Consider the following 12,768-nt stretch of genomic DNA (forward strand, 5'->3'; position numbering starts at 1 on the left):
AATCATAGAAAAAAGATACCCGAAGTAATATCAAGAAAAATATGCTACATTTCATCACCCGAATCTTTCGAAGATCAAAATATTCAAATCCAAAATAAAGTACCTTCAATTAAAAACTTTACTATTAAAAAATGTAGGGATATATTTGATATAGAACAATGCCAAGAGAATGTGATAACATCTCAAAAAAATGATCGAAACAAAATATCAAACGATAATGACAGAGAAGAGAGATCTACAACATTATTGCTTCAAGAAGCTTTACATTTTAAGAAAGCCTTATTAACACGTGTTCAATCAAAAAAAGAGTGTCCAATAGATAGTATAAAAGAGAACAATGTCAAAGATAAATTTTTGGAATTAAATGATAATAATTTTCCTTCCATAATAGTAGATATCAAATTGGAAGAACCAATTACTAATGATTATCATGACAAAATTAATCAATGTTATATTTATTTATAAATGAAACAACGACGCGACTTATTTCCTGAATATTTGCAAAAAATAAATGCATTCACGCATCACGAGAATAAAAGAAATATAGAAAATCAAAATTGTATTTCCGAAACACCTTCACAATATTTTAGCATCACCAATTTGACAATTCCTAATAATAAAATTGGAAATAATGTTTCTTTGAAGCCTCCAGTTTATGAAAAAGTTATTTCAATTGTGATACCAGTCAGGCTAGAATGTCAAAGTGAAATCGATATAAATGAAAAATTAATCCAAACAAAAACTGTTTTAAGAAATATCCAGACTCGTGTAAATTCGCAAAAAAATTTCAGAAAGAACGTCGACAATATAGATAACAATATAGTCGATAAACATTCACTGACGATGCTAAAATTCGAAGATCTTATATTAGAACATATTAAAAACATCAGAGATTACATAGATACTTTTCTTCAAAGCCAAAATAGAGCAATCTCCAAAGCGCACAAAGTGCTTCGGTATCAGAGTAAATGCCATATTTTACGATGTTTAAATGAAACAAGTCACATAGTATTACATAATAGATTGACTGCACCGTCTAACTGTAACAGCAACGATCATGTCGTTAATTCTTTAAACTCATCTAATCTTTTAATAAATGCAGAACCAAATGATAAACAGCAAATTTCTATCAAAGATAATATCTCAAAATGCAATTCAGACATGTATTTAAGAAGAAATCCAAGAATGTTTGTGCCTATAACTCCTATTAAAGATAAGTTCTCTAACAAAAATACTCAGCACTCAGCAACAATAGAATTAAAAAGAAAAGAAGCTGATTTATATCGTCCAGTAACGTTGAAATATTACTATAAAAATCGTTCAAAATCTACAGACAATTTGGATTTGGAAAAATATATTATGACAGACATAAAAAACAGTAAAATAAATAAAAAAAAGAATAGTTGATATAAGTGCGAATTTTCAGAAACATGAGAAACAAACAAATCGTTAAAAGTAAATGCTCGGTAATATTATATATTCCACTTGATGTTGTACCAACTATAAAAATTATTGAAATGCAAAGATTGTTAATGCGATAAATGTGTGACAAAATTTAACCACTACAATTCGATCTTCTGTACCAATTCATGCTTCACAAAAAAATAATAATGTGAAAATAGTATACAATATATTTTTTAAGTCTCTATCAAATGTAAAACATTCACATATTTATTTGATGCAAAAACAACTAATACAAAGGAAATACTAAACACAAATATCATCAAATAAAATAATGAAATATCTGTAAACATTGCACATTTATCATTTCTAACAGAAAAGTATTCAATAGGATATTTATTGCAGACAAATTATATTCCTAACTTAAAATTAAATGTAATATATATATATATAATAAAAAGTATAAAAGTAAGTATCACAACTTATATCTAAAAAGATCAGATTCATTTTTTATGACACCTTGAAAGATAACCAGAGAAAATCGCATCAAACTTATACAATAATAAAAATAAATGTATAAAAATTAAGTTATAATCTACAATTCAAGTTAAATATACTATATCACAAAGGATATCTATTACATCTTTCATACTATCTTAAAAAATTGTTTAGAACTTGCCAAATAAAATATCAAGTATCCATTAACATACAAGAATCCATTATTAACTGTGCTACAAGGGAAAAAAATCTCATAAGAGATGAGGAAATTCTGCAAAGAGATAATGTCTCAATAAATAAACATTTGTGTGTAAAGAAAGCTTTCAATTAAATTAAACGAAAAAAAAAAAAAAAAAAATCTGTTAAGGAATTGGAGAAATGTAATACGACACACCAAGATAATAATGTAATATCAAAGAAAGATTCAGAGATTCTATCTCTAATGAACAAAATGTAAAATTTTTAGCAATTGACAATAAATAACTAGATAAAATATCTATATATGATAATAAATCAGAGAATCTACTCTATGACAGAATTAGTACACAAAGACAAGATATAGATTATTGGAACTACAGAAAAAAATTACAGCCAAATCTTCCATTACAGATGCATATACATTATATATCAATCTTCAACTTACATTAATTGACATGTACAATATTTGTCTAATCACTGTAAATATTTTTAAAATTATTGTTTATTGCATTCTCTTTTATAAGAATATATTTTTCTAAATAATTTTTACACTTTTATATATTAAATCATATTCAAAATATTCTATGCAAATATTCTAAAAAAATTAAGAATGCCAGAAAAAATAATTTCTCATATGACAAAAAAAAGTTCCTTCTTACAACATTTAGCAATATTATTTTTTAAGCATGATTGATGATTTCTATGTTATCTTTTTTTAAAACCGTGATATTATAGCATATACTAGTAACAAATTTATTATTGCATCCATACATACCTGCATCTGCACGCTTTGACAATTAACGAATTCAATACTGGATACAAGAGAATCAAATACAACGGATGATTTACGACAAGAATCCATAATAATGGAATTTACTTTGCCTTTAATAGTAAGTGTACTATCTTGACATCGAAACATATAAATAACATTATTCATTTCCACATTATCAATTACTAAATTTTCTCCTTTGTGATATTCCTATAAAAAAAAAAAAAAAAATGTCTATACATATAATAATGCATAAATTTAAATGCATACAAATAAATAAATAGATATTTATTTATTTAATTATTTATTGTGAAATATTAATTACCTACCACAAGCCATTTTTTACCATCTCGAGCAAAGACTGGTGGTTTGTCAATAGGTACATTCGCCAATAACACATTTTTTATTGGTGTCATATTAATACCTGCTGGTGCTTTAAATGGTGCAGGTCCGGATCTCAAAGCAGGATTTTTATGCGTTTGCATATCTGAAGTAACTTTTTTCAAATCTATGATATAAATATTAAATATCGTAATGTGCATAAAGATTATAATATCATAAAAAGCGAAATTATAAAAAGAATGACATACAACAAAAATAAATAAATAAATATTTACTTTTCGTGATATTTTCTCCTTGATTGATCTGAGCAAAGAGGGCGCTTCTGTCATCATTTATCACCGATGAAATATCTTCAATTGGCATCGAGGGAGGTGGAGGAGGTGGTATACCCACAGGTGCAATACTAGTTTTTCCCCATATTAAACCTGTTGTATGATGTTGGCGAACGTATTGTTGCAGATCGGTCAACGTTTGTGCCCACGTTTTACACCAATCTATGTGTATTTTATCCCTATAGATAGCAAAAATTATAGCGCTTGGATTTTTATTTGAAATTTTGAAACAAATAACTAGAAAAATTTTACTTTTCTTTCCAATCTTTTAATACACGATTGGTATAAAATTGACCAGCGTCATTCATTTCTTTTATATATGGAGCAGGTGTAGGAGACACAGCAACCCATCCTAAAGCCGGAATACTTTCACTAATTGCCGATAAGTGATTAAAAAATGGAGATCCACGATTTCTTTCGCGAAATTCTTGAATCTGCTGAATCTGCACAGACATAGGCGCAAGCAGAGATATTTGTTCAGATTGATTTACTGGTGCAGTACGGTTTGCCGCCGTTTGCACGAATTGAAGTTGAATTCTAAAATTAATCAAAATATATTTATTAATATAATATAATATAATTTATAACATATTTATATGTGCATTTTGATTATACGATATTTCATCAAGAGAAAATGCTAACTGAAAAGCCTTCTCCACAAGCTTGCTATGAATAGCTACATCACCACCAATCTTTTGGCTTAATTCTAAGTATTTTTTGACTGGTCCATTCAAAAGATCTTCATATCCAGCTATAGACATGTTTATTGGCTGATTCAAAATTATCTCTGGCTTTGTGGATTTCTTGGAAGAAGATATATTTGTTTGCAGCGTCTTGAGTTTGGACTGCACAGTGTATTTTTTCGAATCGTTTTGTTATGTTTTCCAGCCGATTCAGCAATTCTTCTAGATGTTCTTCTTTGTCACTACTCTCACAACCTGTAATTTATTTTGCATACAAATGTATTGATGCTTATATAGATTTTAATATTAAAATATTATTCATTCACTTGCGTTTAATCATAAGAATAAAATTAATAAATAAATAGTAAAAGAATAAAGAGTAATAAAATTGTTTTCCAAAGAAATTCGAAAATATCTGAAAATCTCAAATGCTTGAAATGCTTCATCAAGTACTTGGAACACGTTCATAAATAATTATTAGTATAATCCAACTGTCATGTTAAAAACAATATGTAAATATATATGTGTGTATGTGTACATATATATATTTATATGTGTATAGGATGTTTTATATAAACACACATGTTACAAGATGTTTTCTCTGAAATCTGATGTTATACAAAAAATATTTCAGACAAAGTTTATAAAAGGTTTTGAGAGCCAAAAAAAATTAATTGAATTTTAATTAAAATTATTTTTTTTAAGGTTTATGGAAAAGTTAACCTACTTTTTTTAATGCAACCATCCTAATTTTTTATATAAATTGATTTCTCCCAATATTAGATATAAAAAGATATAGGAATAGGATGACCAAAAATTGAATAATTCACAAGATATTTTATATTTTAATTTCATAATTTTATATTAAACTATAAAATAATTTTACACGAACTATAAAATATTTCGTAAATTATTCAATTTTTAGTCTCATTCTAGCCTTAAAGAACTTTTTAGGCAGAATATTGAGGGGAATCAATTTATATAAAAAAATTAGAGTAGATATTTAAAAAAACTAGGTTAACCTTTTCATGGCTTTTGGAAAATTATCTTATTTAAAATTTAAGATTATCGGTTTTTTTTCTCTCTCAAAATCCTATAAATTTTGTCTGAAACTTTTTTTGTATGATGTCAAGTTTTGGAAAGAACACCTTGTAACACTTTATGTGAAACATAAGTTATACAGGGTGGGGCATTTATATTGAGACACCTAAATATCTAAAATAAAGCAAGATAGAAAGAAACGTTTCAGACAAAAGTTGTTCGGTTCTAAGGGGGTCATAAGATGGTGCCATTAGTTTGATCTTGGGTAGAGGCGCTTCGGACATTTCAATGTCAATCTCTTGTTTTATCTTCTTTACACCAATTGATGTCTCTCATTTTTTGAGCTTAAAATATTAAGGTAATATTATTGCAAAATAAATAATTTTATGAGATATTTCATAGTTTATGTAAAATTATGTCGAAGTAAAGTAATAAAATAAAGTATAAAATATCTCGTAAACTATTAAACTTTTGGCCATCAAAGCCTTATAACTTTTTATGAGATGCAGAATATTGCAAGGAATCGATTTATGTAAAAAAATTGGGATGTTTCCATTTAAAAAAACAAGATTGACATTGAAATCTCCGAAACACCTCCACTCAAGGTCAAACTGGCATCATCTTATGACCCTCTTAGAACCGAACAACTTTTTGTCTGAAACATTTCTTTCTATCTTGCTTTATTTTTTTAGATATTTAGGTGTCTCAATATAAATGCCCCATCCTGTATACACATTTAATTTAATTTTTTTGTTAAAATATTATCTGCCTTGTAAAAAATCCTACAATATTTTTTACCAGTGGTGTTGCATCTATTAGATTTTCTGAAAATTGGCAAGGAACTGAAAGATATCTCAAATGATGTCCACGAAATGTGAGAATACTCCCGACTATTATTAGAAAAACCGTTAATATCTCATACAAATATATTTATACTTACGCACATAAATACGCGCAACAAATCATTTATAATATAATATAATTGCAATATGGGTGAGGCAAATAAAACGTTACAAGTCAATAACTCTAAAAACATTTGTTGAATCGAAAAGTTGTTCATGAGAAAGTTTCATGTATTCGAAGAACCTTTCTAACCATGTAAACATAAAATCACTCCCGCTCCCTCTTCAAGGGAGAAAGGAATAATTTTATAATTTTAAATGGAACCCCCTATAAAATGTTACATATTTCGATTCTATGAAAAAAATGTAAATTTTATCTGAAACATTTATTTGAAAAATGCTTCTATCAAAAATTATAAGCATTTAAACTTTAAAGTAATGTGCATTCAAATTAATGATAAAATTAAATAAAAGACCATAGTTTGTTTTTTACTTTATTAAATGTTCGAACTGTTATCTATTCTCATCTAAACACTTATTAATTCTTTCTACAAAATTTTGTCTAACTCTAAACAATATTTCTAGAGTCACGCTAATGCAAACTTTGTAGAAAGAATTAATAAGTGTTTAGATGAGAATAGATAACAGTTCGAACATTTAATAAAGTAAAAAATAAAAAAACTATAATCTTACATTTAATTTATGATTTTATTAATAGTTTGAATGCATTCTACTTTAAAGTTTAAATGCTTATAACTTTTGATAAAAGCATTTTTCAAACATGTTTCAGATAAAATTTACTTATTCTTTTAGGTAGAATCAAAATATGTAACAATCAAAATATGTTTTATAGAGGGTTCCATTTAAAATTATAAAATTATCTCCCGCTCCCCTTAAAGTGGGCGACTTTATATTTATGTAGTTAGAAATGCCCCTCGAATACAAAACTTTCTCACGAATAACTTTTTGATTCGACAAATATTTTTAGAGTTATTGGTTTGTAACGTTTTATTTGCCTCACCTTATATAATTAGGATGTTATAATAATTGTAAGAAGATTCCGTCATCATATGTATCTAAATATATATGATATATATTACATAGAATTCAGAGAAATGATATATTGTAATTATATATCATATTATTACATTTTATTATCATATCATTCATCATATTATTATGGATTGACTAATTCATTCTTTGCTTTCTCTTTTTTTATGTATAGTATGCATTTTTATACAATATATAGTATGCATATGAGCGAGACAAATATTTGGCACAAATGACATACCAAAGTCGAGAATAAAATACAAAATTCTTCCCTTGTCAGATGACTGTTCTTATTGCTATAGTATCCATACATACTAAACTCCGCCTACATATATTTAATGTATTTTGTAGCATCGCCATTTTATAAAGTTTTTCACAACAAATTGTATAAAATAAACTATATAGTTTAAAGCACAGATTGTATATTAAAATATTATATATTAGAATATTAGAATATTATATATTACGCAGACTGTCTAATTAACAATTTTAGTTTAATATTTTGAATCCTCTGTTGAAATTGTATCAGAAATTAAATTGATAAAAATAAATACTATATGTAGAGCTAATTTGTGACTCGCGAGATAAAGTGGATGACTTGGACTCCTGAACCACGCAACATATGCATATAATAAACAAATAAACGATTGGAAATTCAAGCGAGCCCTAACCAGTGATGCGCTGCCGTGGGATTTTTTCCCATGTAGGAATCTCTGTGCGCATCTGCGCATGCGTAAGTCGACGTCACAGCTAGACGTCAGCTGCATCTACGGACGTATCTGGCTGCAACATTAGGCATATAAGGGTTCCCTTGTAGATTTCTTGCATTTTTTTAATAGTGAAATGATAACGCATTGTAATCTTGTCTTTTTATTACTATTTATATTAAATATATTCTATTTCTTTGATAGAAACTTTCTTCTTTCCTTGCAACTTCTTTTCCATTTCTTTTCTCGCTGAGGGGGGTCTAACGATACTTTATATTTGATCAAATTATATACGTTAGTGAGGATTTACAGTGTTTGCTTAGAGCGCATGCGCGACTTTATTCCCACGACACCGCATCACTGGTCCTAACTGGTGTGCATCGGTCCTAGTGGGTCGAATCTCACTCTATGCTCTGTAGAATTCTGCACAGCTTGTAACAAATCGGAGAAAAATCTGTGCCGCCTTAAAGCTAGCTCATATCACGAGTGACTGTCGCTGGCGGTTCCTGCATGCCACTGCATCCAAATGCTCATTTTTTATTTAATCTGCGATAACTCAGTAACAAAAAACGTAGATAAATTTAAAAAAAAAAAAAAAAAAAGGATTTTATGGAGAAAACTTTATGTTTTTACATTAGAAAATCGAAAATTTTTGCAATTTTTTGGGGGGCATGCGACTGGCCCACAAAGTGAGAAAAAAATTTTCCATTTTGTCCAGTTCGTAATTTATTATATGTAAAAATTTCCAAACTCATTCGAAACACAGAAACGCGAAAACAATAATAATCTTTCGAAAATGGAAATTTTAAGCTTTAAAACTCTTTATTTGGATTTACATTTCGTTCATTTTTAACGATGTTATGGCTGATTGAAATTTGCCTATTTAAAAAAAGTAGATATTCCTCTAATTGTGTGAGTAGTTTATATATACATACAAGGTGTCTTTTTGTAACTTTTCACGTCAAATATTGCAAGGAATTGATTTATATAAAAAACTAAGGTGATTTCATTTCAGATTCACCTTTACATAATTTTGAAAAATGACTTTATTGTTAGTTAAAATTCAAGATTATCATTTTTTTCCCTTAAAACCTTATCAATTTTAACTGAAACATTTTTCGCACATCGTCAAGTTTCGAAGAAAATACCTGGTAATACTTCATGTGAAATACTCTGTGTATATACAGGGTGTTTCACATAAAGTATTACCAGGTATTTTCTTCGAAAGTTGACGACGTGCGAAAAATGTTTCAGTTAAAATTGATAAGGTTTTGAGGGGAAAAAAATGATAATCTTAAATTTTAACTAACAATAAAATCATTTTTCAAAATTATGTGAAGGTGAACCTGAAATGAAACCACCTTAATTTTTTATATAAATCAATTCCTCGCAATATTCGGCGTAAAAAGTTACAAAAGTAAAGTATCAAAAATTAATAGTTAAGTTTACGAGATACTTTATACTTTTTAATTCAACATAATTTTCATTATTTTGTGCATAAGAACATTGAGATAAAATAATCGAAAAATAAATATTGTACGAGAGATATTTCATAGTTTATATAAAATTATTGTCAATTAAAGTATAATAAATCTCATAAACTATTAAATTTTTGACTATTTTACTCTTATAATTTTTTATGCCAAATATTATAAGGAATCGATTTATATAAACAAATTAGGATGGTTCCATTTAAAAAAACGAAGACGATCTTGAAATAATCTCATGACCTTCATCCAAGATCAAATCAATGGTTTCATCTTATATCTCCCTCAAAATCACAAAACTTTTATACGAAATATTTTCCGATGAAAGCTTTGGTTTTCGAGAAATATCAATATGTCATTTTAAAAATAAGCCACCTTGCATATATTATACTTTGAATTGATGTGAGAATTTATCTTTGATATAATGTTGTACTCTAACCTTATACCTGGATGTGCTATTGTTGAAAATAGGTATTCATCATTTAGGAAGGATCTTTATGAGTGCCCCTGCGAGGCAGCACGGTCCTTCAAGTCTTCAATCGACAACGGTATGCTGTTGAGTAAACGTTGAATTTTGTGTGCGTCGCATTTCACGATGACTGAACGCATCGAACAAAAAATGTGCATTAAATTTTGCCAAAAACTCGGCCATTCCGTGCATCCACATGATTCATCGCCATATACTTTACAAATCATGTGGATGATTTCCGAGCACGAATGGCCGAATTTTTGGCAAAATGCACACTCTTTGTTCGATGCGTTCAATCATCGTGAAATGCGACGCGCACGAAATTCAACGTTTACTCAACAGCATACCGTTCTCGACTGAAGACTCGAAGGACCGTGCTGCCTGGCAGGGGCACTCATAAAGATCCTCCCTAGATGATGAATACCTATTTTTAACAATAGCACATCCAGGTACAAGGTTAGAATACAAGATCAGACACTTTCCGGACAGATCTCGTATTTTAAAAATTTATTATTTATTAATATGTCCGCGAGAATTATTATTTAATAAATTATAATTAATTATTGAATGTTTCTTTTTCACAGATTACAAAAATTAGTTTTATATGTCTTTTATATAGTAGTTTGATATACGATTAGATCAGATAATGTATGAAGTATAACCACGAAAGGATATAATTCTTCGTACAAAAATTAGATATAAATATAGAATTAAATGTCGTTCGTAATTTTCAAGAAAATTGACTTTGAAAATTGGAATATATATTACGCTTTTTTAAGCTTAAATAATTTATAACGATCTTTCGTCATACATCATTGAATTCGTCTCGACAGCAACTATTAATACATAAACATAAAAGCATCATTAGTATTAAAACCATAACATCATTTTCGTTTTCCAATTCAGTATTTCTCCAAACAATATCTTTTGTCTGAATACTAAGATCTCAATCAACCAAATCTATTCGAATAGATTTTGCCAAGTGCCCAGATTGCCAATATGCTGGCATATTATGCACTTTTTGCTTACTAGAATCCAAATATTAACATTTATTGAAACGCAATTAATATTTCAGTATATTCATATCAAATAGTAACAGTATGGACAGATTTATATAATTTTATAGATGTAACATCGTTATATGCTACATTAATAATGTCACATTTGTAAGGCTACATGTTACTCATTACTGATCCTCGATTCGTAGAAACAAAGGATTACGGGAATCCTAACGAATAGTGATACCTGGTGGCGTTTTCTTAGCCGTCTCGTTTCCGTTCGAACAGGCTTCAAAAACCGAGTCATCGCCTTCGTCCTCCGGTCCATCATCGATCGTCTTTTCTATGTATCCTGATGCATCATAAACATTTGTTTTGATAACGCATTTAGCGCCAAAATTGACATTTTCCATCTGATCTTCAATAATATCAAAATTGCTATTATTTTTCGATTAAATTGCCGGTTTCTTTTTTTATCGAAACAAGATTTGACTTATCTCAATATTGGCATTTTCATTTTGCGCAATCTCGCAAGAATTCTTTATCGTGAAATTAATACGAATTGGGGTGAAGTCCAACGCGGCTGAAAATGTATCTTCCGATCTCTGCAAATTGCCGTTCAACTTATCCGCTTTCATTAGAATTTTAATCTCATCATCTATTTTTGTAAATATTATAGTTACTCTGGGCGATCCAATCGGTGTGTCGTTTGTTTTCGATTTTGTCTCGGCATTTGTTTTCTTCAATATATTGTTACAAATACAGCATTTAAACATTATTCTTATATATCACTTAGCGTTATCACTCGCGATTATTATCGTTACTGCTGCTGTTCCGTCTTCAATATTAGTTACAAATAACATCGATGTACAGTAGTATCATTTCTAATATTACATGTAGACATACACACATATAATTTCCTCTCCAAACTATAGTTTCAAATGTAGTTTCTTGAATATAAATTATACTACTATTATTAATAAAGTCGTAAGCAATTTAACAAACATATATTTAATATAAAACTCGATAATATGAATTCAATAGCTTTATAGTCTATAGTCTACTCTCTAGTTTAAGAGAGATTAGATATATATAAATATTTTGTTTAATTTCTTACATAATCATTGGCACCACCTCGTGAGGGTTGAATATATTTTATTTGAATTGCTGACATAATCTATGAAATATCGATAATATATGAGAATATTTGAACATTTCGTTGCACCGTCAAAGAAACAGATTCCAAAGTGCTGTAAATATCGAATACAACTACTCCTATTTAAAAAAATGCAGAAATACCCGCGTACTTGTAATTTAATAACCAATTAGAAAAATCGAAGCTTGAAAATATCCAATTCTTACTGATACGAATATCGCGGAAAAAAATAAAATTTAAAAAATAACGGAGCGGCAGGGAAAACGGTGACGATGATGAAAACGGAAATAGAGGTAAAGGCGGCGGCTAAAGAAAATACCGGTCCCAACCCGGATTCGACGTTCCCAGTTTCGACCGGCGCAGTACGTCTCGTCTCGTTTTACCTCGCCTTGTTTTGCCATCCTTTATCACACTATGTCATATTTCTTATATTGCAACTGTTTGGACAAGAATCACTATATTTTTACAAGCATTTATATCCGAAAAAGTCAATTATTTTTGGATAAAAAATATATTGCTACAGCATCTTTCTTGTGGAATATCGTATATTCAGGGTGTTTAATCTTGTAAAAAAAATTCCCTGACAATTCCATGATCTTCCAGGAATTTTTATTCAAAATTTTAAGTAAAAAGAACTAAGGATTATATTTTGGTGTAAATTTTTAAAATAATATTTTTTATGATATGCGTTTTCTAATACCTTTTATTTATGAAGAAAAACACAGCCTCTTAAGTTTCAAGTGCTAGATTTGCAAATGTATTAAAAAAAAATTAAATAGCATTCGTAAAGTGAAC

General features: G+C 28.6%; 1 protein-coding gene and 1 pseudogene across 1 annotated transcript; one reads left to right on the forward strand and one right to left on the reverse strand.

Moving 5' to 3' along the window:
• Nucleotides 1-15: 15 nt before the first annotated feature.
• LOC138944482 (serine protease HtrA-like) lies at nucleotides 16-1,407 on the forward strand (the record flags this gene model as incomplete). Its single annotated transcript, XM_070315344.1, is given in 1 exon segment — nucleotides 16-1,407. A coding segment is annotated over 1 exon segment (1,392 nt), but the record flags the coding sequence as incomplete, so codon positions are not given.
• A 549-nt stretch (nucleotides 1,408-1,956) lies between these two features.
• Nucleotides 1,957-11,688, reverse strand: LOC138944481 (adenylyl cyclase-associated protein 1-like; annotated as a pseudogene).
• Nucleotides 11,689-12,768: the final 1,080 nt, after the last annotated feature.

Source organism: Polyergus mexicanus, unplaced genomic scaffold, assembly GCF_030449975.1.
Source record: "Polyergus mexicanus isolate NDT 795.1 unplaced genomic scaffold, iyPolMexi1.0 SCAF_214, whole genome shotgun sequence".
In the NCBI taxonomy this organism is placed as follows: Eukaryota; Metazoa; Arthropoda; class Insecta; order Hymenoptera; family Formicidae; genus Polyergus; species Polyergus mexicanus.